Raw genomic sequence first — 27,215 nt, forward strand, 5'->3', positions numbered from 1 at the left:
TAAATACAGTTTCTGCCTTGCTTGGTGCCTGGTACACAGTGCTTAGTAATTCTTTTTTTTTTTTTTTTTTGGTACTGGGGATCGAACTCGGGACCTTGTGGTTTTGAGGCAGGCGCTGGAACCACTGAGCTAAATCACCGGGCTGCTTAGTAATTCTTTTTGTAGTTCTTTTTATTAGTCATGTCCCAGGAGTCCCATGTCCTCAAAGGGCAGTCCCAGCAACTTATTGAATTCATTTATGTCCAGTTCTAACTTTCAGCCTGGCAGGCCTCAGCTAGATTCTTTGCATTCAGAGAATCACCAATTCCTTGGTCAAATCCCATATCCCAGGCCCACCTGATGGTTGTACAAGATTAAGCAGGGCATGCTTGGAATGTCTTTACAGAGGCAAGGGACCATCTTGCTCACTTCTTAAGGTCAGGTGTAGATGGGGGGTGGGAGCAGGGACTAAGAGCAGACTCTGGTCCCTCAAACCCTGCTGGTGCTCCCTGGCTCCAAGCCTTCACTACATGAGACAATTACTAGCCTAGAGTTCCCTGGTGTAGAGTGAGGGCAGGTGAAGTTCTCCATTGCTGGGAATGGGCAGAGCAATGGCAGGGCTGAACCCACTGTCTCCAATGGCCAAGACCTCCTCCTCCTCCTAACAGATCACTCAGAGACTCAATGGGCCCAAGTTGTTGCTCTGTAGATTTTCAGGTAGGAAAAAACAGCTTGTCCCAGGTAATATTTGAGTCTTTCTTGCTCTCTCCCTTTGTAACTGGGGCTCTATAACCTACACACCTTCTCCTGCCCTGCTTTACTCTGGAGCCTTCCCTTGGGGACAGCTGCCAAGATTCCCTAGTGTCTGAGTTGCTGGCCTCTTTCTGCACCCCACACTTTTTTTTCTTTTCCCCAGTACAGGGAAACAAATTCAGGACCTTGTGCTTGCTAGGCAGGCGTGGTGCCACTAAGCTATGTCCCCAGCTCCCACACTTTCTTTCTGGGGAGCAGTTTCATTTGTTTACTGATGTTTTGGGTTCTCAACAAATGATACTTTCCTATTCATAGGTAATGGGGCAGTTCTTTGCTTTTTATTTTTCTTATTCTCTTTTCCTTTCTATCAGTTTATAAATTATGCTTCTTATGATTATGCTTTTATTGATATTTGATTTGATAATAGTTTAATGTATAAGCCTAAAGTTAATACTTTTTTCTTGACTTGATGCTAAATATATGGAACTGTTAAAATGGTAATATGAATTAATATATTAATCAATGTAAAAATAAAGATGAATAATATATGCCTTTCATTACCAACTAAACTATACACATCACGATAGTACTTACAATGGATAAAAGCTGAACATTTTTTATCACTTCATTCTATTTTGAATGAAATAAAGCTACTACCAATGTCATGATTTGACGTGGGTAAACTAATCTGATTCTTCTTTCTCATTGAATTGATAGACACTATTTCCCTGGCACTTGGCAGTGGCTGGTTTTCATCTGATGCCAGCTCTACCCTATGGCCTGGTGTGGAGGGCCTGTGCCACAGCTCCTGACATCAACAAGGCTCCAGACGGTCCTGCCCTGATGCCTGGAATGATTGGACCCTCTTGTCTTCCATGGACTGGTCCAGAGCAACGCTTATTCATAAACCCCATTGATAACTCATCCCACCCAAGTCCCATTATTCATGTCTATTTCCAACACTAAAGCTTGTTCATAGTTTGTGGCTCAAGGAGTGGAGAATTTCTGTTTACTGAGTAGCAAAGATGTATTTCAGCATTTCAACATAGTTTGCATAACTGCTGCACCTGATGGGACATCTGCCCTGCCTTTATCTTCCTTCTGAAGTCTACAAATGCCTTAGAATCCTTTGCCACTCTTGTTTCTATTACTGTTGGCATCTATTTACTTTTATCTCCTTTAAATCCCCACATAGAGGCATCATTATTGTTATTTTAATAGGCCACTATTTTGTTAGATTTACCCACATGTATATCTTTGCTTATCATTCCATCTTATACTTTGGACCTTTTTTATGAGGCCATTTTCCACTTGCTCGAAGTATATCCTGTACAATTTCCATCAGTAAGCATTTGTTTGTGGCAAGCTGTCTTGTTTTAGTTTGGTCTAAAATGTCTATTTCACCAGCCACTTAAAAGTATTTTCCTTGTTTCAATTCTTGATGGACATTTACCTTCTCAAGACATTGAAGATATCATTCCATTGTCTTCTGCTTTCCTCTGTTACTACGTAGAAGTCAGTCACCTGTACCTTGCTAGATAATCTTCCTTTCTGGTTGCTGTAAAGACCCTCCCTTCAGTTTTGTTATTTTGTAGTTTCACTATAGTGTTGATTTCTCTCTCTCTCTCTCTCTCGCTCTCTCTCTTTCCTGCTTTAGACTTTTGGGATTTCCTTTCCTGAGAAGTCTCATATCTCTCAGTTATTTTAGAAATTTCTTGGCAATTATCTCTTTGAATATTTTATCTTCTCCATTTTTCTCTATCATTTTGTTCTGGAATTGCAATTAAATGTAGATGAGGTCTTTTTACAGTGTTTTCCACATTTCTTGATATTTTAAGATGTTTTTATCATATTTGCCATTAATTTCATTTGTTCTAAATTGGTTATTTTTAAAAATTCCTGTTGCTTGCTCATGTTTTTACACTTACTTTTTTATTTAAGAATATTATACAAACTTATTTTATGTGTCATTCCTGATGAATCCACTCTCTGAAGTATTTAAGGGGCTAATTCTGTTACCTGCTGTTTCTTCTGGCTCTCAGGGTACCTTGCTAAACTTTTGAGTTTATATTGAGCTTATATTTCTTATAGCTTTCTCTATGGGAAGTCTTTGGAGGTAGTAGAGGTCTGGAGTTTTTGTAACTACTGACTTCTCTTAGGAAGCTCCTTTCCATGGCTCCAGCTGTCAACTGAAATCTGGTAACACATGTCTATGCTGTGATCTGGGGTACCAAATAATCCTTGTTAGTTCCTCAGTCCTTACTTTGTACATAGTCTTGTCTTTGAAACTGTTTTCAAAAGTCTCAACTGAGTATCATGTACTTCTCTGGGATGGTGAGTGATACAATCTATGTAAAAGGTACTTAATGAATGCATGTTGATATTACGGAGGAGATTTTTTTTCCATTTGGGGAAACATTCATGGCAATCCGGGAAATATTATAAATATAAATATAAATAATTATAAGACTAGGAGACATGTGCTCCAAAAAAGACATGTGTAGAGAACAGAGAACAGTGGGATGATGAAAAATCTCAGTCTCCACCTCCATACCCCTCTCATCTTATTCCCTCCCCATCCTTCATCCTATACCCCTTTCAGGTATTATTACCTCACCCTACTCCAGGTCCTTCCCTCATTTACCTTGGACAGCCACAAAGTGAGGGAGGTACACAGCAGCCACAGCTCCATGCTCAGCTTTAATGTCAAAGAGAGGTCCTGCCACCATCCAAGTGTGCTGCAGGTGCCTAGGAACTGGTCCCAGGCACAGAATTTAATCTCGATGGTTACTGCCTTTCTCACTGCAAGGCCAAGACCTGTGTTGGGCCAGTGGTAGGAGCCAGCCATAGGGAAACGAACTCTGGAAGGAAAAAGAAGACATTCAACTATGCAAACTTACTGAGCACCTACTGGAAGCCAGACACAGTGCAAGGGCTTGTGGATACAGGGAAGAGGCTACAAAATGACTTCAAAGTAAGAAGAATTTGGGTTTGGATTCTGGCTCCTCTGCTATGTGACTATAGTCAATGGATAAAGTCTTAACTTCCATAGTCTTAGTTTCCTAATCTGTAAATAGGAGTAATAACTGCCTCCAAGAGTTGTGAGCAATGAGTAATTTAATGCAAACTGACAGCTTAACACATGCCTGGAAGTAGATAGCTCTTTCGATGATGATGATGATGATGATGATGATGAAACAGACAAGTGTTCTTATTTTTTTTTGGTACCAGAGATCAAACTCGGGTCCTTGCGCTTGCAAGGCACACTTTTTTTTGGTACTGGGGATCAAACTCAGGACCTTTCACTTGCAAGGCAGGTGCTGGAACCAATGAGCTAAATTCCCGGTCCCTAAGTGTTCTTAGTTTTATATTTATTTATTTATTTGGTACCGGAAATTGAACTCAGGTCCTTGTGCTTGCAAGGCAGGCAGTGGAACCACTGAGCTAAATCCCCGGCCCCTATGTGTTCTTATTTTTATTTTTATTATTTTTTTGGGTGCTGGGGATCGAACTCGGGTCCTTATGCTTGCGCAGCAGGCAGCGAAACCACTGAGGTAAATCCCCAGCCCGTGTTCTTATTTTTAAAGGGCCCAGATACCAATAGTTAATAACAATGTACATAGTAATACCAGTAATAACCCCTGTATCTGAGAAAGAATACTTTCTGGAAATATAAAGACTTTTCAAGGCTTTGTATATGATACATGGTATGGTGGACAGATGCCAATTTCTGTAGGTGGATTTGGGGAGTGACACTATTGCCCAGCTGAGACAGGGGCTGTGATAGTGTTTGGTGAATGGTAACCTGTTATATAAGAGGTTATGCCTGGTTGTGGTGGCACAGGCTTGTAATCTCAGCAGTCTGGGCAGCCTAGGCATGAGCATCACAAGTTGGTGCTCAGCTTGGGCAACTTAGTGGCTTACAAAGACCCTGTCTCAAAATAGAAAATAAAAAATGGGGTAGGGTTGTAACTCAGTTTGAATGCCCTACATTCACTCTCTAGTACTATGCATAAAAGAAGCAATCATGATTATAGTTATAAACATGTATTACTTATGAGCCTATAAAGTGGTGGGCAGGTATACCATATTCATTTGAACAAAGGTCCTCAGCTAATGGTAGGTACTTAGTATGTATGGCTATTAACAAAACAGAGGCCTATACATTAAAAGATATTTAAATGAGATTTAAGAGATATAAGGCAAATATAACAAGTGATCCTTGTTTAGAATAAATAATTAGCAAGAACACATTTTCTAAAATTAAGCATATTTGAATAGACATTGAGGTTGGATGATATGAAACAATGTCAACCTTGTTAGATATGATAATGGCATAGTAGTTATGAAAGAATAGTTCTTTTTTATTTTTGAGATCCATAATAAAGTATTTAAGGATGAAATCACATGATATGTTGGATTTAAAATATAATAATAAAAAAGAAGAGGAAATAGAACAGTTGAAAGGAATGTAGCCACACTGTAGCTGTAGCTAGGACATGGGCTTAGTTCCTTGTACTCTCTACTTTTGTATAAAGCATCTATTTCTATAATATTTTCCACACACCTAGTATCTCAGTCTGTTTCTGCTGGCCTGACAACAAAGGAACAAGTGGAGAGGGGATGTGGTGCTGTCTATGGGAATCCAGTGTGGGCACTGGGGTGGGGGAGCCCAGTCTGGAGCAGTCAGAGCCCCTCACTCACCGGTACAAGTTTCTCTCTTTGTCAATAACCTCAGTAAGCACAGGCCCTGTTGGTCCATGGAAGTCATCTTCAGTCCCCAGAGGCTCCGTGTGCTGGTGTCCCAGAGGGGAGGGAGAGGGCAAAAAGAAGGGTTCCATCTGGGGTAATTGTGGGGAGCCTTCCTCTGGGATCAGAAGGGAAGTGGTCAGTTCCAAGTTCTCCTGCCTGGTCTCCCCAGCCTCCTACAGCAGGCCTATGGCAGGGTCCTTCCTGAAGCTGGCATGAGTGGTCATGAAAGGGAGTCTTCCAGCTGCATCTGTCACTGCTCCTGGTACTACCTGGTGTAATCTAGGATATGCACCCCACTAACCCTGACCCTGACACTCTGTGCCCATCTCCCTTTCCCGACTTGTCCAGAAGTACTACTTTTCTCAGCATGTCCCAGGTCAAAAAGTTGAGAAAGGAACCTGGTTTAATGGATGAATGATGTGATAGTTAAGCTTAATTGTCAACTTGACTGGATTAAAAGACTCCTGGAGCAATGATCGGATCATGTCAAAATTGCACTCATCAGCTGAATGTGCTGTTAGGAGTTGGAGCTCAGCCATAGGTGGGTCATTGGAGAGGGCTGCCTTTTTGGTTATATCTCTCAATGGTGGTCTTCCCCTGCGATCTGCTTTCAGGTTTTTGTGATTTAAGTGGTTTTGTTCTGCCATACCATTACCCTATAATGTTTCTTCCTTGGGCCCAGCCAACCATGAATTGAAACTTCTGAAACCATGAACCAAATACCCACCTCCTTCTTTAAGTTGTGGGTGTCAGGTATTTTGGAAAGCTGAACAGTACAGGTGGGCAGGCAGAGATAAGGAGGGGATTCTCAGGTCACAGAAGCCCAGAATGGGAGACTGGGCCCCGGTGAAGACTCTGACACTTGGCATGGATATTGCAGAGGGGCAGATCACACTGTAAGTCTGGGAGAGCTGAGGTCTAGGAACTGAAGATCTTGCATGGAGCAGGGCCTTTCTAGGTGGTTTACCTCCTTGTCTCATCTTTGGGACAGGGGGATAGATGGGATGACCTCCCAGAGCTTCCCCTTCCTGCAGCCACACCATGATGGACCCAAGCTGGCCCCTTCAAATACCTGACTGTGGTCTCTGCCGCTTGAGTGAGGATGTGCTAGTACCCATCTCTCCTCCATTCCTGCCCTCAGTAGGGATCATCACACGTGGCTTCCTATACATAGAGATTTTCATTCTCTCACATATCTCTGCCTGAAATCACCCCCTTCTTGCCCCAGCTCACCCTTCCCATCTTTCAGAGCCCAGCTCAATCCATTGGGTGAAGTCAAATAGGCCTACCAGTGCATGCACAGCAACCCTAGGTGCAATTACACGGCTTGTGGGAGAACTTGTGCCTCTCTCCCTGCTGAACTGAGTTTGGACTGGAGTTTGCCAGGAGTTTGGACTGCTTGTGTCTCATTCTCAGTTATATTTAAGATCCTCAAATAGTTCCCAACACACAGTATGTCTACGGGGAATGTTTGTTTAATGAATGGAAGTCTTCTTCTAAGCCTAGGAGCCCTTTCCTTTCCCTTTCAGGTGAGGCATAATAGCCAGGAACTTGGGGAAAGATAGATTTCATGGTCATGGCACAACGTGGGCCAAAATGGGAGCACATGGGGCTGCAACCCATTCCCAGTGGGGGAGAGGTTGGCTCTCCTGCCCTGAGACTCCCTTTTAAGCCCAGGTATGTATATAGGTGTGTGGGGGGCAGGTAGAGTGATGTTGGTCTTTTCCCAAAGGGCTCTTTGTGTCTTTGCCTTTGTGCCCCACTCTGTGGTCACCGCTTCCATTGTTCTAAACCTTCTCTTAATTTAAGGCAACAATACGAGTGACCAGTGGTTATCACAGTGTGGTGGGCCCATAGGATTCACTCACTCACTTTCTCATTTCCTTAGTTGCCTAACGGAAGGGTGTAAGCATGCATATAATGTGATTCTGTGCTCATTAAATAACCAAAAAACAAAACAAAGCAAAATAAAACAAATATCTTACAGGCTGTGGTTTCTTGGGTTCTTCCTGGCTCTGTTTGTCTCCCTCAGCCCAATACTCCCTTCCCATCACTTCACTCTGGACCATCCACAGTGGCTCAGCCCTCAGCCTGAGTTGTCCAGACAGCCCCAGGGCCAACCCTTACCATCTGCTGCAGACAAGCAGCTGAGGTTTCTCTTCTTTCAAGGCCCTTAGCTCCTCCTTCATCTCCTCACTCAGAAGAATGTGGTCCAGGCTGTGAGCAAAAAGGGAAATCTAGTTCTCCTGTGATCTCCCTATGATCCCAAGGTGCCCAGAACCCGGAAATCTGGAAAGCATGAAGTGGATGTGACACCCCCAATACATAGTGAGGAAACCAAGTTTCACAGAAGAGTCGCTGAAGTCACCTGGTGTGAGTATGTGGCAGACCTGGGAGGGAGCCCAGGCTGATAATGCATTTATCAGTTCAATTTCCTTTCCCTGACCCATTCCCATTCCTTCTGCTCCTCCCCAGTGGAGACCCCCTGGCCTTACCATAGGAGTGTGAGTTGGCAGGCGGGATGCCTGAGCCCCTGACAGAGCAACTGCGCACCATTGGTGCCCAGGTCATTCTGCTGCAGGTCCAGCTCTGTCAGGCTGCTGTTGCCACTGAGCACAGAGGCCAGGTCCTGGCAGCATTTGGATGTGAGGCCACAGCCGACCAGCCTGCACAAGAGATGCACACAGACCCACAGTCATTGTCTCAAGGGCTCACTCCCCTGGGTAACTGGGACCTGATCTTCTTTTTGAGTAGCTGTGGCTATTTGGGGGTCCAGGGATGACAATAGAGGAAGACAAAGCCTTTCTCGGCTTGCTGTGACCTGGGAAGCCTCACCTTTCCTTTTGTAGCCAAGTAGCCCCCCAGGTTGCAGGTCTCAGTCCTGGTGGGATCCACCTAAGTTCTAGCCATGCAGTGTATCAACCTTGTGGAGTAACTTGGGTTTAAATGTTAGCCAGTTTCCTTTTGCCACATACTCAGACTTGGCAGACATAGGATGCTCTGGTGGGTTCAATAGTGACAGTATCTCCAGTCCAGGAGAAAAACCAGTGAGCTTCCAGTGCAGTATAAGAACAAAATCTGAGGGGCAGTAGGTTCAAATGGGCCTATCCTGGGCTCCCCAGTATATACTGAAGTACATACTGAAGTCTGGACTATGTGCTGTTCCAGGCCAGGAACATATCTGAAACCCTTCATGGTGTGCTAAGCCATGTCTGTCTGGCAAAACTCTTTAGCCTGCCTTGTCTTATGTGGATGGGTAACTCCACATGTCCCACAGCTGCATCACAATAGAAGTAAGGTGCTGGGGCACAGGTGTGCTGGTGCTGGGCTGGAGGACGGCCCGAGAGCCATGGTGTCCAGGGCAGCCCAAGTTCTCACTGTTCATAGACCAAAAATCAAAGGGAGGGGATGGGACAGACCATCTGGGAAGAGGAGCAGGAAAGAGGGGCAGGCTGGTTTGCTCCATTTTTACAGATGAAATTCTTCTTTCTCCTTTCAGCCTCTCCCAGTCTATAGTGTGGGTGGCAACAGAGATGCACTAGGAAGGAGTTAACACTGGGGTGCTTGGGGATGAGGCTTACCGTGGCCCTTTTAATCTTGGTAAACACTGTATCCTTAGATGATCTTTACCTAGCACTTCTCAGAACTTAGGCTACAGGATGGGTGTCAGGATGCATGAGGGAAGATGTTAACTGCAGTTCTGTTTACCGTGGCACAGACTGGACAGAAATCAGATGCCCATAATAAGGGAGTGATTAAAAAACATGGTGATGCTGGGTGTGGTGGTACATGCCTGTAATCCCAGCACTTGGGAAACCAAGGCAGGAAAAGCACCGTGAGTTCGAGGCCAGCTTGGGGTGCATAGTGAGTTCAAGGCCAGGCTATAGAACATTGCTAGACCTTGTTTCAAAAAAGGGGGGGGCACTTAAAAAAAGGAGAGGGAGGGAGTGAATGCAGTGGAATTCTAGACTGTTGTTAAAAGGTATGAAGCAGCTTTGTAAGTACCTATGTTGGAACATCTCAAAATCTATTTCAAATGATAAACCAAGGGACATGATAATTGTGTCGTGTTACCACTTATGCAAGACAAGTGCTGCACATGTGCTCCATGCTATATATACACAGCTCTCTCTGGGGGAATGGTGTCTAGGGTCCTTTGCTCTTGTGATATCAGTCCAGCTTCTGCCACCCTTCCCTTCCACAGCTGGATCTGCTCAGCTCCCAGAAGAACAGTCAGGACCTCATCAGCACACCAAGCTGGTGGTATGTCATTCAATGCTTCAAAGTCTTGACTAAAAGAGAGCACTGGGTGTGTCTGGATTGAGTGGGTCACCAAAGTGTGAGTGGAAGCAGGGGATACTCCTAGATGGCAGGGCACATATGAAATGACAGTACATTTTTAGCTTACTCATCTTGCATAAAAATCAAGTTTGAGGATAAAGCTACTTTTAAGGTTTCATTCATACTAAAGGACTCACTATTGCCAGATGTGCTGGGTGGATGCCTTTCTGCAAATCTCAGCCTCTCCCAGCCCCACTTAGGGCATCTGGCCTGAAGACATCTGACTGGGGTGGTGGAGTGGGGTGGGTAAGGGCTCTGGGGCCAGACAGACATGGGTTCAGATCTTGCCCTTGTCCATTAGTATTTGATGAGTATGGGAAAGTTTCCTCATTATTAAGTGTCATTAGTTTGCTATAACATGGATTTACCAAGCCTATTGTGCAAGGTGTTTGCAAAGATCAGTAGAGGTAATGTGTTCCACGCACTAGGATAGTGCCTGGAAGAAGTGCTTACAGGATGCTGCTGCTGCGGGACTTGAAACCTTCAAGGTCTCTCTTTTCCCCAGCTGCCATGTTCTCACAGTCCTTCTCTGTCCCTCTATTCCAGAGCGGGACAAGGCTCTTCCTCAGGTGTCTTGATTCTATTCTTCCTTCCCCTCTACTAAGCTTGCTTTTTCTGGCTCTTTAAGATCTCCACTGTCCTCTCTTGTAAATCTTCCTTTGTCTACATAACATACTCAATTGTATATGCTCTCTAAAATAAGAGCCCCAGAATTCTTGATTTCAGCTATTAAATATAGTTTGAGAAATCCTGAAGTGAAGTAAATCAAACACTGAAAAATATTACATGATTTTACCTGTATGTGAAAGCTGAAAAAATATAAAGAGCATAGAAACAGAATAAAATGGTGGTTATGAAAGAACGGAAGGGGAGAAAATGGGAAATGTCATCCCCTCTGTCTGAAACTTCCTCTCCTGATTCACTTGGCCAAATCTTCTCTATTCTTTAGATTTCCTTCAAGTCACTTTCTGAAGGAAATGTTCTCCACTGGGGCCATTGTCTGGGCCTGTTGTTACACATTTGATAGTATAGTTCCTTGATCAATGTCTGTCTCTCCACAACAGAATCCTGCCTGTGTCTGTTTCCTGTAGCAGCCCTTGATCTGACACAAGGCATGGTCAGACATGGGATCCAAGAATATTTGATGAATTCCAAGACTAATCTGCTATCCTAGACAATTTCTGCCTTTATTTTTCCACCCAGCCTGCTCCAGAGGAGAACCCAAGTCAAACTCACCACAAGGTCTTTAGGTGGCAGCGAGGGTGTCTCAGGGACTCACAAAGACTCTGCATGGCAGACAGACTCAGTGGATTTCCACTTAGGTCCAGCTCCTTCAGGCTGCCGGTGTCCTTGAGGATGGAGAAGAGAACCTTCCAACTATTATTTGTTAGTGGATTCCATGTGGACCTGAGAGAGAGAGAGAGGAGAGAGAGAGGAGAGAGAGGAGAGCTATCTGTGCAGGGTCCAAGATACACAGCCTCACTTCACATCACAAAGTGGGGCTCTGTCCCCCTGAGCACCATGCTACCATAGGCAGTGCCGTCCCCAGGGCTGACCTACTTTTCCACTGGCCCCTCACCTGGGCTCAGCATCCCTCCTCTGGTTTCCTCTTCATTCTACAGCCCTTGGCAGAACATAGTGATGTATTTATTTTCTGTGTCTGCTTCTGCCTTAGTCTAGGAGTTTCCCAAGGGTATGAGCAGATAGCATCTTTTTCTATCTGCAGTGCCCAGGATAGGGTCTGGCATACTGGAGGCACTTGGTAATTTGACAGATTTTCTCCTTTTGATGAAGACACACCTGTCTTCCTTTGGAAAAGAATTCTAGAGTCTCAGAGGCCAGAGGGGAAAGGAGATGGGAGGTGGGAACAGGTCCCAGAAAGATGGTTTGATGATGATTCTCTGATGAGATGTTGGATGTGACCATATATACTGCTGTCCATGTTGGTTTGCATGAACCTCTCTCTCCCTCTAAGAATAGCAAGACCATAGAGATGGTCCATAGGAGAGAGGTGGGAAGGGGAAACATCCTAGGAGAGAGTGTCTACAGCCAGAACGGGAAGGATGATGAGCTTGGGGTGAGAGTGCTGTTGTAGACTCAGCCTTGTGTGACATTCACCCATTTAATTTCTCCATTTTCAGACATTAATTTAGTGATCTCTCCTGGTTCCAGGCTTCAACTACTAAAACTTCTTCCAAGCTTCAGACTGGTTTCTTGCCAGGATATCTCTAATTCAACACTCCAGGGACTCTTTTACCTAGTACGTTCCAATATATTCCTCTCTTTACTCATTTCCCCCTTGTGTATGCAGAGTTGTCAGAGGCAAGGAGCAACGAGTCCACTTTGCTTGTGTCTCACTCAGTCTTCTCAGCGGCAATATTAGGACAGCACCAGCTGCCACAGAGGTTTTGTGAGGATTACAAGGTGTTGCAGGGTCTCCCAAAGCCTTACTACAGATTTAACACCTTCAGAAGTATAAATGCACACATGAATCAAAAAAGACGGAAGGTGGCCAATCCTGACTGAAACAAAAAGTTAAAACTGTGTCATTCAAATGTCATAAAACTAAACAAGTGTAAAAGAAATCAAGTAATTAAGCTGCCAAAAGATGGCTTTTTGAGGCATATGTAGTCTTTATACATGCTGAAAAAAATTAAAAATTTAACATTCAAAATGTGCAAGGCTTAAGTATAAGACAAATACCTAGAAGGCCACTCACCCTGCCAGCTTTATTGTCTTAACATCTTGATTCCATCCTCCTTTCTTTTCCCATAGCCTCGGCCGTCTTCACCATTTCTTCCTGGACTTTCCTGTGTTTGCAGCGCAGCCTCCTTGTTTTCCCTTGCCTGGCTGACCCAGCGGCCCCTCCTCCCTACTTGCAGCAGAAGCCCCTGACTTTCCCACAGGATTCTCTCCAGGCCCCATTTGCTACCATCCATTCCAAAGTGCCTTGGTACTCTGGTGTCCCTGCTTCTTCTTGTCTCCATTTGGCTTTTGCCTCTGTACCTGCTCAGGACACTTCTGAAGGCCCCATGTTAGGCCACTGGTGCTTGCAACACCTGTATTCAGGCCCTCAAAGCCAACCATCATGTTTACAGCCACAAACAACTAGAAACAGTCTAAAATGGTCAATAGGAAATGGTCAAATCAGGTATGGCTCTCTCCTTAGGGAATATCATGTGGTTATTCAAGTTTGTGTTGTATTAGACTTCTTAATAACAGAAGAATATGGTCTTGATATATTAAGAAAATAAAGCTGAGTACAAGAAAAAAATATACTGATGGTTCAATTTTCACATAGAAAATTTCATAGGAAAAACACTACATGGATGTATCTCAATTCTTATTGATGGTCACCTTGGAGTAATGGAACTCTGGTTGATATTAAATTTTATCCTTTTGCTTTTTTACTTACCTTAATTGTTTTGCTTATCTACTTGTCCTTTTTTTTTTTTTTTTTTTACAATGAACATGGGTTTTACCATAAGAAAAAGCTCAAGAATTTGAAAATAGAAGACTCAATTAAATAAAGCCCTTTCTAGTCCACTTGTATGATCACTCCCTTCATTAAGCCACTGTGCTATCTTGCCCTTACCTTTATTATTGCAGAATCACTCTGTTGTAATTATTGTGTACATGTCTGCCTTCTCTCCCAGTATGTGAGCTCCTTAAGGCAAGGATTGTGTTTTTTAATTTTTGATTTGTAGGACTTGGCATAAATTCAGTGCTCTCTGTGTGTGCGTGTGTGTGTGTGTGCTGGGAATCAAACCTAGGACCTGTCACATGCTAGGTAAACACTCTACTACTGAGCTACATCTCCAGTCCCACCAGCCTAGCGAATATTTATGGAACGAATCATCTGAAATGGGAGATAGACTTATACTGAGAGAGAATGGTCAATATCCCAACAAGGAGAGCTGGGAACAGTTTTGCCTGCCTGTAATCCCAGCCCTCGGGAGGCTGAGGAAGAAGGATCACTGTGAGTTGGAGGCCAGCCTGGGCTACACAGTGAATTAAAGGCCAGCCTAGGCTACATAGCAAGACCCTGTCTCAAAAAAATATATTGCAACACAAACAGAGTTCACAGTGTTTCTCAGTGTTAAGGGTGGTTAGACAAAGCTATGTTTTCATGCTCAGAGGTGGGTTTCAGATAGAGTGCCAGTGGCTCTTGTGCATCACTGATACAACAAATAAGGAAAAATAGTGAACTCCCTCTCAGACACATGCATTCGGAGATGATGGTGGAAGATCCCAGGGCCAATGTCTTTGATGTGGTGCTTGAAGGAGCTGGGTGAGCAGTTTCTCAGAGAGAAAGCATGTCAAGAGAGAAGAGCAGAGGCAAGTGACTGCCTGATTCTTGGAGAGGGTGTGGGCAATGTGAAGGTCAGTGTGAAGTTGGGAGCATGTCCAGCAGAGAAGGAGGGTGATTGCTGCAGAGGTAAGAGAGGCCACAGGATGACTCAGGGCTCTGTCACATGGTCAGGCATGCAGAGGATCATAGGTAGAGAATGGTGGTCAGGTTGGGCACTTAGTGGACACTGGTGATCTCCATCCTTTAGCTCCAGGGACCAGGCTGAGTGAGTGTCTCTGTGCTCAGGACATGAGGGCTTGTAGGAAAGTCAGAGGAGCAGAGGGGTGGGTTGGGATACTCACAGAACTACCCTGGGGGGCCTCCATCCTAGTTCCTGCAGCTCACTCTCATTTAGTTGAAGCCTCTTCACATGGCTACAGAATTTAACACAGAAAGTGAACACCAGCAGCTCCATGTCTGTCTGGATATACATCCTCATTCCTTGGAAATAGGCCATCACCTGTGTGAGGAGCTCCTTATCCCGAATCTCATACAAACAGTGAAGCAAGTCCAGAGAGTATGGCTGCCATGGTAGGGCTTCCTTTTGGACCCACTGCAGCAGCTCCCACTTCTGCTCTGCAGGCAGCTTTCGAGTGAAGATGTTCTCCAACACCCTGGCCCCCTGATCACTTAAAAGGCCAAATAGGAAGTACATGGTTGGTGCCCCAAACAAGTTATGCCTTCCGTACACTTCTAATAATTTTTCCATGACTCTGAGGTTGCCAGGATGCTCACCTCTCTCCTCTTCATCCCCCAAGACACAGGACACTGCTGCAAAGAACTCCTGGAAACACTGGTGAGTGAAGCTGTAGCTCAGAGTGCCAGGGTGCTCTTGAAGAACATCCATCTTTAAGAAGGTGATAATGACGTCACCTTCTAACCCACGCATCCTAAGATCATCGGCACTGAATAGGGTCTTTCTTTGCCAGATTCCCTCAGCAGCCAGAGAGCAGAGGCTCCTGAGTGGAGGACTCAGGTCCTGAGTCAAGAGAACCTGGGAAAGGTAGTGTAGGCAGAGGGCTGTGGTGGTCTGAGAGGTCAGTGGTTGTTCTTCCCCTTGCTCCATCTGCTGCTTCAGGCAAGTGCAGACCAGCCAGCACACCCAGGGCACGAGACACAGGGTCAAGAGTTCTGGGTTTGATTCCACCAAGCTAAAGGCTCTAATTGCTTGCCTTTCATCTGAGAAATATTTGTAAAAATATTCCTTCCTTCTACTCTCAGAGAAGCCAAGGACTTCCACCCAGCACGGCTGCTTCAAAGAAGGAATGAGCTTATGCAGAGCTGTGGTCCGAGTTGTAATCAGAAACGAAGCCCCGGGAAGTACAGTTTTCCTTAGCAAACTGCCCAGCAGTGCAGGGATGGCAAGTGGCTGGCTCCAGTGCAGACAGAGTTCAGAATTTGGATTCTCTAAGACCCATTTTGGCTCATCCACACCATCCAAGATGAAGAGCAGCTGCTCTGGCTGAGACAGGATCTGCTCAATGGGAGCTGCAGAGTCACTCCAGCCTTTTGCAATGAGCTCAGCCAGACTCATCACCTTACACCTGGCCAGCTCTTTGCAGCTGAAGTAGAAGACATGCTGGAAGTGGTCCTTGTAGAGCTGACCTTGCTCCCAGGCTACCCTCACCTGCCTGGCCAGTGTTGACTTCCCAATTCCAGCAGCCCCATATAATGTGACTGTGTGAGGTTCTGCTTGGGTCCCTGGACCTGGACAAAATAAGTCTTGGATCTCAATCAAATGTCCTTGCTCTTTTACTGTGCCATGATGCCTGCTTTCCCTGACCAGAGGCTCCTGGCCTCTGAGATGACATTTCTGTAAAAGTAACAGCTGTGTGAATTTTTGGTGCAAAACTTCATTTTTCCAGGACTGTGTGGGGCAGGGGTTCTCTGTCTTCTGGTCCTGATATCTTCTGGTTTCTAAGTAAGAGATAAAAAGATAGAACCTTAAGGTATAGAATAGAGTTGTTCATTCATTCATTCAACAACCGAATGAATTTAGGTACTCACTGCAAGTCACACATTGCAATGGCTACAGACATGGTTTGGCCTCTGCAGTCAGTGGAACATGGGCTTTGGAATAGAAAATCTTAGTTCAAGTCTTGACTTTATCAAGTCATGCTCCATCATATACCAAGTCATTCTTCAAATATTCCTCAAGAAACCTATATGCCAGGCACTGCTCCTGGGGCTAGCAATAAAGAGTGAGCAAACAGGCACAACTGTCTGCACTCAATAAACTTATCACTAGGGCCAATCACCCTACTGAGCCTTGGTTTTCTCATATGTTCATCAGGGATTGTGTTTGTCCTTTGTAGGAGGCAGGTAAGATACAACAGCATTTCCTCAGCATCCCACCATTGTAGGACCTGCCAAATATGTTCTTCTGGAAGCACCTGTAAGTGTCAGTCCAAGGGCTCTTGTGGCTCAAAAGTGAAGTGTGCCGGAAATTGTACAGAGAGCCCCCCACAGACAATAGGTAGGGATCCCCAGGACAGGCAACTGAAACGTGTATTCTACATTGTCTCCCAACATCCTCAGTTGTTGCTATACTTTGGATATCACTTGTCCCTGTGAAAACTCATGTTGAAATGAGATTGCCAGTGGTAGCAGTGTTTGGAAGTGGAGTCTAGTGGATCATGGAGCAGACTCATCATGAGTGGATTAATGCTTTTCTTGTGGGAATGGGTTAGCAACAGTGGGGATCAGGACCCCTTTCCTTTCCACTGCAGGCATTTGTTTTCTCTTCTGCTTTTTTCCTGCCCTACATGAAACACCATGAAATCTTCACCAGAAGCAGAGCAGATGTGCCTCTCTGATCTTGGACTTCTAGCTAAAGAATTGTCAACTAAATAAAATTCTTGTCAAGTTACCCAATCTCACTTATTCTGTTATAGCAATTTACAATAGACTAAGACAGTTGCTTACAGTGGTAATCATCCCCATAATGCACCGTTGCTGGGCTTCCCCTCCTGCCTCATGTTTCTGCTCTCCTACCAGTACATCCTGGAATAGCCTCCCCAGTAAACTACCTGCACACCAGCCCCTCTCAGGGTCTGTTTCTGAGGAAGCCCAACTTGTGACCTACAGGAAGATGCTTTGTGAACTGTGATGACTTGGATTGTTCCCCAAGGTGGGACCTCAGGTTTCTATTTCATTAAAATTCGAGCAGAATATCTTTACAATCCATTTCCATCTTTCCTTTTCTAATATTTTGAATGCCTCTAATTCTCTGGTTAGGTGAATGCATTAGTTAACTTTCTACTGATAGGTCAAAATAGCCAAGATACATGACTTAAAGTAGAAAAGATTTTTGGCTTATGGCCTCGTAGGTTTCAGTCCATGGTCAGACGGCTCCATGAGGCAGAACTGTCATGGCAGAGGAACACTGCTTTATTTATGGCAGCTAGGGAGTAAAAAGAGAAGAAAGAGCCAGAGAGAGAGGTACCAAGGACAAGGATATACCTTTTCAGGTTACACCTCTTTTGGCTTACTTCCTCTGAGGCTGCACCTCTTAACAGCACATTCAGGTCTTCCTTAGGGCCCCTATGATCTAAGCACTTTCCAAAAGTCCCACCTCTGAACACATTAGTATTTGGGGGGACATATTTTATCAAACCATAGTACTGAATCTTAGAGATGATGCAGCTTACTCACTAGGGATGCTGAAGCCCAGTTCATCCCAGGGCACCTGTAGTGCTACATACAGAGTGCATGATTCCTACTTTTGCAGGTGTGCTCAAGAAGATCTTTGTGGAGTGTGGGGTCAATTTACACCCATTCCCTTTGTGAGACTGTGGCTTCTGAGCATGCGTTCACTTCTGAAATTATAATGTACTGATCTGCTTTCATTGTGCCCTGTGAGAACATTTGTAGCAAAGTGAATATCTTCTAAGAGAAGCAGGATGGCCATCCAGGGCCATAGCCATGGCTTGCTCTGTTCAGGCCCTGTTTGCCTGAGGTGCCAGGTATGATGCTAGGTTTTCCTAAATTTTCTACTTTTCATGAATCTGTGACCAAACACATATCTAAATCTTCTTGAATCAAGACAGATTTAAAGCTTTTCTTATTATCTTGAATTAATCCTTTTATGGCTAGTGTTCCATTTTTGGAATGGCACATAGCAATGGAACATCATAAATTTTTTTCTTCAAACTCTTCCTTGAATTTTCTAGGTAATGTATATGAATTTCATGTAAAAATTCAAAAAGTTGCAACCTTTAGCATAAATGAGTTGTTACGGCTTGTGTTTAGATATCTCCCTAAAGCCTCATGCAGTCATAGAGATTTTTTAGAGGTGGCTGGATGTAGAGTGTGTGAAGCTGGGATTAAGGGTATGTGATTACTAAATTAGTCCACTGATTGGTTTGGCATAGTTCTGGGTGTTAGTGCTACCCACCTGGAGGGTGTGTAGCCTGGGCAGCATGTGTAAAGGAGCAGAAAGAAGTTGCTATTGTCACTTGTAGCTTGCTACCTTCTGCTTGCCTGCTCTGTGATGCCCCTCTGCCATGCCACCCTGCCTTGGTGGCAGCCAACTATGAATACTCTATAAACCAAGTCAAGTAAACCTTTCTTCCTTTAACTATGGATGCCAGGTATTTTGTCTCAGAAACAAGAAACATAACTAAGACATGGGTTAAGTTGTACATTAAAAATTCACTATCCCAATTATAATGGTATGCACCTGACTCAGTGTTGGCAAATCTTCAACAGACCGGTGGCTTGCTAGATTTGGTGGGAGTTTGCCACCTCTGGGCAGCCACCTGTTTTCCATACTTGCTAGGATGCTCAGAATCAATGGAATCTTTACTTATAGCAACTCATTTGTCTTCATAGTTTTCATACTTGCTTTTTTCTTTTTTCTTTTTATTCTTTGAGACATGGTCTTACTATGTGGTTCAGATTGGCCCTGAACTCACTATGTAGCCCAGGCTGGCCTCAAATTTGTGGTGATCCTCCTGCCTCAGCCTCCCAGGTGCTGGGATTATAAACCTATGCCACCATGCACAGTGGTTATTGCTTTCCAGTACTGTTATCTCATTTGTATATTTCTGTTAGATGGCAGTAATCATTCTCATTTATCTTTTTTTCCTCTCTCTCTTCTTCCCATCCTTCTTTCTATTCTTTTTGACTGAGAAACAGTGTGACTAATTATGTCAGTTGACATATTTTGAATCTGAGCCACATTTTAGGACTATGAATGCCACAAGTCTACTCCTAGCTGGGGTTAAAGGGGACCCTTTTAATCCACATCTTTCAGATTTCAAAGGCAGCATCTCCTAGCATTAACCCCGGTCTAGGGTTAAGACTTTGGCATTAGAAGCCTGTATGCCTGTGGCTTCAGTATGACTGTCCTTATTGCCCAGATGACAGAGGGAGTCAGATGTGGGGGTAAAGGTATGGATTTCGGTGTTGGGGAGAGGACAGGCTGAAACTCAGCTCTTACACTAACTGTGATCGTTACCTTTTTGACCCCTTTGTCATCAGGTGGCATGGTAACAGTCTCTTCCTCAAGGAATGGTGGTGAAATTTAAGTAGAACGTGCAAGTGATACAGTGGATACAGGGCTGGGACAGAGTGGGATGTCCAGAAAGCACTTGCAGACGTGTGACTTCCTCTGGGTCCTTGGGAGGGTGGTGGTGAGGGGCTCTGTGGAATTTGAATCCGGCTTTCCTGACCTCAGACCGATGCCCCGATCACTAAACCAGGTGGTGCATTTCCTATGCTGGAGAGTGCACCTGCATCTTAGTTTCAGAAGCCTCCAGAAAGCAATGCCTTTGTCCTATGGCCAGACTCTAATGGCAGGATTTCTGTAGAGCTGTTTGACATTTTCCTCTGTGCTCAGCCTGTCCACCTGGCCCACAGGGGACTGACTCTTTGACGTGACTTTGCATCCTCCACCCTCCCCCAGGAGCTCAGTAAGGCCTCACCTGTGCAATACTTTCCTGTGGTTTTAGCCGTCATGCCCCGGGTCCCAGGAGCTCTCTGATTGCTTGGCTCTGGGTCAGTGTGAAGTGGAGGTTCCCAGCTCCCCAGCATCGCTGTGGCTGTGGGGGGGTTGGGTGACTCCTGATTTGGTGACTCATGGTCTGGAGAACTTGGAAGTGCTTGATAGGAAGGGTTTTCTGAGGGAAATGACAGGAAAGAAATGGATAGTTACAGAAGATCCATTATTTCAGACACACGAATTTTGAACTGCCCCAAAATCCTGTGAGATAGATGTGTGTTAATATTTTTAATTTTTTTGGTGCTGGGATTGAACTCAGGACCTTGTGCTTGTGAGGCAGGTGGCAGCACCACCGAGCTAAATCCCTGGTCCAAGTTTTAATAATCTTATTTTTAAAGTCATGTAAAGATAGACGTATAGTTTTGTTTTTGTAGTAGATGGTCTGAAACTTCTTTGTGGGAGTACAGTGTACATTAGATAGAGAGATTTTGATAAATCACGTGTGTGGCTGTGGTACCTACTTTACGTGATAAGAAATAGTTTCATGTGGCATTCCTAGGAGGATGGGTCATGCTCACTGCCAGACAACAGTTTTGTTAGGCACTGAAACTCAGGCCAACAAGACTGTGCAGAGAGGAATTGCTCTATGTAGTAGAGAAGGGAAGAGAAGGTGAAGTGTTCACGGCAAGAGGAAGAAGAACGGTAGGGGGGCATAACTGGGACACTGGTGGGGAGAGAGATGGCAGCAGTTTAACCTTCTAACAATATCTTCAGTAGAACCTTCTCTCGGATTTTTGTACAAGTGGATTTTTTTTTCTGTATGTGGTACTGGAGATTGAACTCACACAAGATAGGCCAGTTTTACCCCTGAGCTTTTAAAATTGTATTTTATTTTTAAGTTATGAGGTAGGATCTCACTAACTTTCTTGAGCTTGTGATCCTCCTGCCTCAGCCTCTCAAGCATCTGGTATTATAGGTGTGCCTCCACACCCATTTGTGAGTGATTTTTTTGCTGTGTGAAATTGAAAGAGGTGCAAATTTATGAAGGCTCAATGAGAAACGTTAAAGGGAGAGGGGTTGAAGATACACGTTCCACATCACAAAGCAAGAAGGGAAGTTAGTTAGGATGAGAGGAGCGCAATGGAATTTGAGCCTCTGACCATCATTGCCAGGGCGTGGGGACGAGAAGGGTGACAGCAGGCTCAGAAGGAAGTGAAAGAGGAAGGGAGGGAGGAGTGGGACTTTCACAAAGTAGAAGCTGGGTAGAGGAGGAAATGACTGCCCCAGCCATGGAGTGTTTTAGATTCTAGCCCTGGCTCTGCCTGTAAGTGCATGTGAGCTTGGAAAAATGACCTGGTCTCCCGAGTCCTTTTGTACTGGGAAGAGGTGGTCACTCTGAAGTGTAATGAGAAGAGGAAGAGGCAAGAGTACAGCTGAGATTTGTAGCCTGGGTGACTGACATGATAGAGATGAAGTCAGGAAAGAAGTGGTTGGGGATGAGGAATGAACCCAGTCTCTTCTTGGCATCCACTTGGGGAACTGAGTCCTTCTTGGAACTTCTGGACCAGTCTGACCCCAGAGATCTTCATCATCCACCAAAATTATAAGTGTGCTCTGCCTGGATAAGGACCACGTCACCCATGGACCCAGTTGGATAACACTTATTGCTAGACGCACATGTGGCTCAATTTCCCTTATGTGAAATGGGAAAGGAAGCAGGTTTGGCACTGGAAGTTCCCTGGGAAATCACGTCTAGCCCTATGCCTCTCATACCCCATCTTTTCTTCTCCATCTTTCCTCTGCAGTCCCCCATGCCAGGGCTCACACAGGTATATGCTTACCTTTGGGTACTCACTGGCGGACACTCTGCCCCACCCAGGGATCTGGGCCCAAGTAAGCAAGCCTCACCTCTCATGGGATGTCCAGACATGTCAGACAGCCCTGTCAAAATTCTTCTGTCTGAGTTCAGAGGGTTCTCCAAGGACTCAGGACCCGTTAACTCCAGCACTGCTGTGGAGGTTGGCCAGCTAGGGGACGTCATGTTGGGTGTACTTGGGGAGCCGAAATATGAGAAACCATGGCCTATGAAAAGGAGACAGGGGGAAGGATCAGGAACTAGGGGCCCGAGGGTTCTTCATATTAACCAAGTCCCCAGTCTAGGCTGAGAGAGATCAGGAGGAGGGCATTATCTCACTCCACAATCTCCTCCACAGGTGCATTTGGAGAATGATGCTCTTACAGGTGGCCCTGGGCAAAAAGTCTTGATCTGGGGTCCAGGAAATTTGTGTAAGTTTCTGGGTTCTGCACTATTTCTCTGGGTAAATTACCAGTACTTTCTGAGCCTCAACTCTCCCATATGGGGCTATAAATCACTTCCTACCAGGGCTGTGAATAGTAATAATACCAACAGGAGCAATAGCAAGAGCTCATATTTACTGAGCATTTACTGTATATTTGACTCCTAAATGAACATGAACAGTCACTTTCAACCTTTGCACAGCTCGAGTTAAGATTTTACTCTCCAACTTCACAGATGGAGAAACAGAGGCACAGAGCAATAAAGTGACTTGCTCAGGGTGATAGAGGACTGGGATCTGCCTCTGCTCAGCTCCCAAGTCTGTGCTTATAAGGACAATGTGGAGCAAGTGCTCCTCTTGGGAGCTTGGCTTGAAACATATGCCCATGCCTCACAGTGGCCTTACTAATGCCACTGTCTCTCATCTCCAGTCTTGGAAGAGCTTCCTCCAAGACACTGTGAGGACCACATGGGGGCCTGGAAATGCACTGGGCTAGAAGAGGGTGTGGAGCTCTGGGTTCCAGCAAGGGCCCCACAGCAATCTGCAAAGCTCCAGTCTAGTCTAGTGCATGGATGCTCCTTTGAATGAGCAGTCCCAAGTTACTACTGAGAAAGGCCTGGCAGAAGGGTTCATTTGTGTCAGTGGGGTCCCTATGGGGATGTATGGGGCCTTCGTGTACTCACCTGCCATCCAGAATGGTGGTTTCGTGTCTTGCGCACACACACTGAAGTGCATCTGCTTCCCGGAGTGGAGGTCCAGATCACAGGTCTGCAGCTCCACATTCTCAGCCACTAAGGCTTTGCCACTTGGTTTCTTTGAACTAGCTGGTGTAGTCTCAGAAGAGCTCCCCAAAGGTGCTGTGTTGCCTAGCTGAAGATGGAATTCTTTCAGCTCCTCTTTCTTCAGTAGTTCCAAGTAATAGGCCAGCTGGAGCTGGACCTTGATGGCCATCCCTCTTCCAGGCAGGGGAGGTTTGGGGATGTCCATGGGGGGTTGTGGGTGAGTAGGTGGGAGGCAAAAGGCATCAGACAGGCAGAGGACAGGGATCTCCATTTGCCTTGGCCCTTATCTCCCAATGCCACTCTCAATAGGATCGTTTCTCTTGGCCTGGTAAACTCCTAGTCAGCATTCAGAACTGAGTTTTGCAAATGCCAGATTCTCTGCCAATAGTTGGTTAGTATTGGGAGCAATAAAGGAGAGAAAAATGGTAGAAAAAGCCAGAGAATGGAGGAGCCCTAAGGGGAGTGGTATACGCTAGGAGGAGCCAGATTATGTTGGGGGATGGGAGCAGGGCTCAGGGTTAGAAGGAGGCTCATGGGAAAAGGGAGTGGGAAGATAGAGGGATGGGGAGGTATGGAGGAATGGGAGGATGAGGATATGGGGTGTGAGTGACTCACTGTTCTGTGTTCCTCAGATTCTTCCATGTTCTGGGACCTGGACTTTTGGGATTAACCCTTGAGCTGTAGCACGAAGAGGATGGGCTCAGAGCTGAGGACTGAGCTCAGGGCTGCCCAGGGCTCTTGAGAAATTTTCTGGCCCTGTGAAGCAAGCAGATTGTTCTAATCTGAGCTGGGCACAGCAAGAAGGAGAAGCCACCCAGAAGAGACTCAAAGAGGTTGTGGCCAGAGAAGAGGAAGGGCCAGGACAGGTCTACGCAGCAGCAGGAGCAGACACATACAGCATACAGACACATACACTTCCCTGTCATCCATCCCCCAGAGCCTGCTTGCAGAGCCAGGGTGCAGACCATCCAGGCAGGGTCTAGGGAACCAGTCCCTGGCTCTCAAAATGAGTGAGACCTCTATGTCTCCTTAGTAAATAATATTAGAATTAGGCCAGGGAGTAAGTTTCCAGCCTTGATGATTTGGGGGATTTCCTGAGCCTCATTGCTCATCCCACTAGAGTATGAGGGCCACTGATATATGTGTCCCAGGCCCAGGGTCTGTGTGGGTGGTCTAGCAATCTGCTAGTAAACATGTCTCCTACAGTAGAACAGCCTCTGGCTCATCACCACAAAGACATGCATTGAGGTGCCAAGAACAGCTGCTCTTCCTCTTTTTTCAAATAATAGGAACTTGAGGACTCTAGGTTGAAGAGTAATGTTGCCCAACGGTTGTGAAATAACACCAGGAGCTTCTGCACATGACTTGATTTACTGTGGGCTGCAGGTGTCGAGGCTTGATTAGCTTCAACCCATATCTTGTTTACTCACTGAATGCATGATTCAGTCTGCTCATGAATTGAAGGAGATATGATAGATTTGCCAAGAGGATTCAATTTAGCAAAAGTTTTTGGAACATCCCTGATCTGAGCTCTTGGTGACATCACCTCCTTCCTTCCCCTCGAGCCTCTTGTATTCACTGGTTTGTTATTTTAGATCTCAGGCCCCAAATACTAGGTCTTTGTTGAATCCTGTCTTTTTTCAAAGTAGAAATTCCCATTGACACCATCTTTTAACATATTATTCATAAGTTTAGACTCATAATTGTGTCCTATAAGTTTTTTTTTACATTCTGTTAAGAATTTCTTATTCTTTTTAATTTTAATTTTTGGTTTTTGGAGGAAAGGATCTCTCTATGTAGTTCAGGCTGGTCTTGAACTTGCAGTGGTCCTCCTACCTCAGCCTCATTACAGGCATGTACCACCTCAGCTGGCCCCAAATTTCTTATTATTTCATTACTATCTGACTGTGATGTTCATCACCCTTGTCCCAAAGCCCTGATGTTATTTCTCCACTTAATCTAGTCTTTGAGTCTTTCAACTGAGTTTTAAATTTTACTTTTTGACCTTAAATTTCCAAGAAGTTCTTTTTCAGAATCTCTCTTTATTGATTTCCTCTTTCAGATCCTATACTGTCTTCTTCAATTAATTCATCTGTTTATTTGTGCTCTCTTTGAAGCCCTTGATCATTTGTAAATTCAATCTCTGAATTTCTGTCCAGCATTGCAACCACTTTAGTTACTGAAGAGTTGTGAATGTTTTGAGGAGCCATGTTGACTTTTCTTTTTATATCACTTGTGTTTCTATAATGAGATTCGTGATTTTTTTTTTCAAGTCAAATTATTTACTGGCTTACAAAAGAATTGACATCTATAAAAATAAGCCTTCTGACAAGGCTTTGGGCTCTGGTTAAACTTGCCAACCCTTTATCAATGTAAGGCCGATAAAATGTATTTTCATTATCAACGTAAAATGGAAGCATCAAGATTGGCAAAATGTTAGTTTAGAAAGTCATTTGCAGTGACATTTAAAACAATTTATTTGAACAACATTTGACTCATGATAAGAACACTGCCTACTAAATTAAGATTGGCTGTTCAGAATTCATTGGAGCCCTCCTCTCCCCATGTGAGTTAACGTCTTTTGATGTTAAGGGTCGTTACATATCTAAAATGAAAACAGGAATAAGAAAAAAGGAACCCATGCCATTCTGAGCAAGTGCCTATTAACATGACTGATCCTTGACATTTTCATGCAAAGGACTTGCTTATGATGACTTCCTCCCCGAGTTGCTTAGGTCTCCAACCCATCTGCTTTACCTACGCTGTAGCTCAGAATGTTTGCTTCCAAAGAAGCCACAAAGCATAGGTGAAAAGGGACAAACAAAGCCCCCAGAAGATCACAATCACCTTCTGAAGAACACAGCAGTAGGAGACCACACAAACTCATTTTTTAGCCACCCAAAGTGTCATTCTTACACACAATCTGGGAATCTCACAGCTACCTTCAAAATCCACAGCAAGATTTACCAACATTCCAGCTCAGCCACCAATATAATATGCTCACTACTAGAGAAGACTCAAGACAAAACTATGGAGACAGAAAAAGTATGCAGTTCCTGGTAGACTGCCAAGCCCCCGGAAGCGTGGAAACAGATACATTTACGTCAACATATTTAAGGGAACCCGAGTAGAAAATCTTCCCTGGCCCCAGGAGTCCAGTTTATGGGCCATGCTGGGATTCTCAGCTTCAAAAGCTACCGTGTCAGTTACCAAGGACAACTATGCAATCTGGTTTGATTTCGTGAACTCAGGAGTTGAGTTGTATGGCAAGTCGGTCTCTAATTCCTCGACATCAGGAGGGGGATCTGTCCCAGGGAACTGGAGAGAGCTGAAGATGTCACAATAACTAAATTGTTTAGAAGCTCGATGTGACAACACATTCAGCTCCCATTTCATGTGCACCTTAAACCTGGTTTGTCAGGGCGCGTCCTGGGGCTCAGGCTCCTGGCGCTGCCGCAGGGACCATGGCGCCGGCGCTTCGGGCTCAGCGGGCAGAGCGGGACGGCCAAGCCCTGCGCTCAGCCGTCACCCGGAGCTCGGAGGCAGGGAGGAAGCCCATTCGTGATTTTTTTGAGGGTCTTTTTTTTTCCCCATTAAGTTTATTGGTACATTTAAGCTATAAACTACAGTTACATTTATCATTGGGATTTTGTACCATTACATGAGTCTTTTGGTTCTTATTTTTTTCCCCCTTCCCTTGCCCTCCCTTCACCCCCTCCTGTGAGACTGTTGTGCCCAGATTGTAAGGTCCCAAAGACCACCAGGAGGCCGTTTCCGATGTAAGCACATGAGGGTCGTTTATTCAAGCTTAAGCAGGGACTCTCAATTGTCACCGACACAGCAGATCGAGATTGAGAGCCCCGAGTTCCAAATTAGCGGGGTTTTTATAGAGGTTACAGCAAGGTTTGGAGATTTTCCACTTAGCAGTTACATGATTGGTTAACATTTAGCGAGCATGAAGTGTACATTTTTGATTGGCTGAACTCATCAAGGGTAAGGGGGGATTATGTATAGGT

General features: G+C 44.9%; 1 protein-coding gene across 1 annotated transcript in view; it reads right to left on the minus strand.

The window, feature by feature from the left end:
* LOC101723875 (NACHT, LRR and PYD domains-containing protein 1-like) overlaps positions 1-24,109 on the minus strand; it is a 41,942-nt gene extending 17,833 nt beyond the window's left edge. Inside the window, 12 exon segments of the mRNA XM_087192042.1 lie at positions 3,377-3,475; positions 3,478-3,593; positions 5,437-5,657; positions 5,883-5,998; positions 6,557-6,648; positions 7,612-7,701; positions 7,980-8,150; positions 11,062-11,232; positions 14,479-16,093; positions 20,104-20,298; positions 22,029-22,202; positions 23,101-24,109. Coding sequence (XP_087048168.1) covers positions 3,377-3,475; positions 3,478-3,593; positions 5,437-5,657; positions 5,883-5,998; positions 6,557-6,648; positions 7,612-7,701; positions 7,980-8,150; positions 11,062-11,232; positions 14,479-16,093; positions 20,104-20,298; positions 22,029-22,202; positions 23,101-23,470 — 3,430 coding nt within the window. The 5' untranslated portion in view covers positions 23,471-24,109.
* Between the last annotated feature and the right edge of the window lie 3,106 nt (positions 24,110-27,215).

This window comes from Heterocephalus glaber, unplaced genomic scaffold, assembly GCF_053883595.1.
Source record: "Heterocephalus glaber isolate CG9 unplaced genomic scaffold, H.glaber_assembly_v1.0 deba00001564, whole genome shotgun sequence".
NCBI lineage: Eukaryota > Metazoa > Chordata > Mammalia > Rodentia > Bathyergidae > Heterocephalus > Heterocephalus glaber.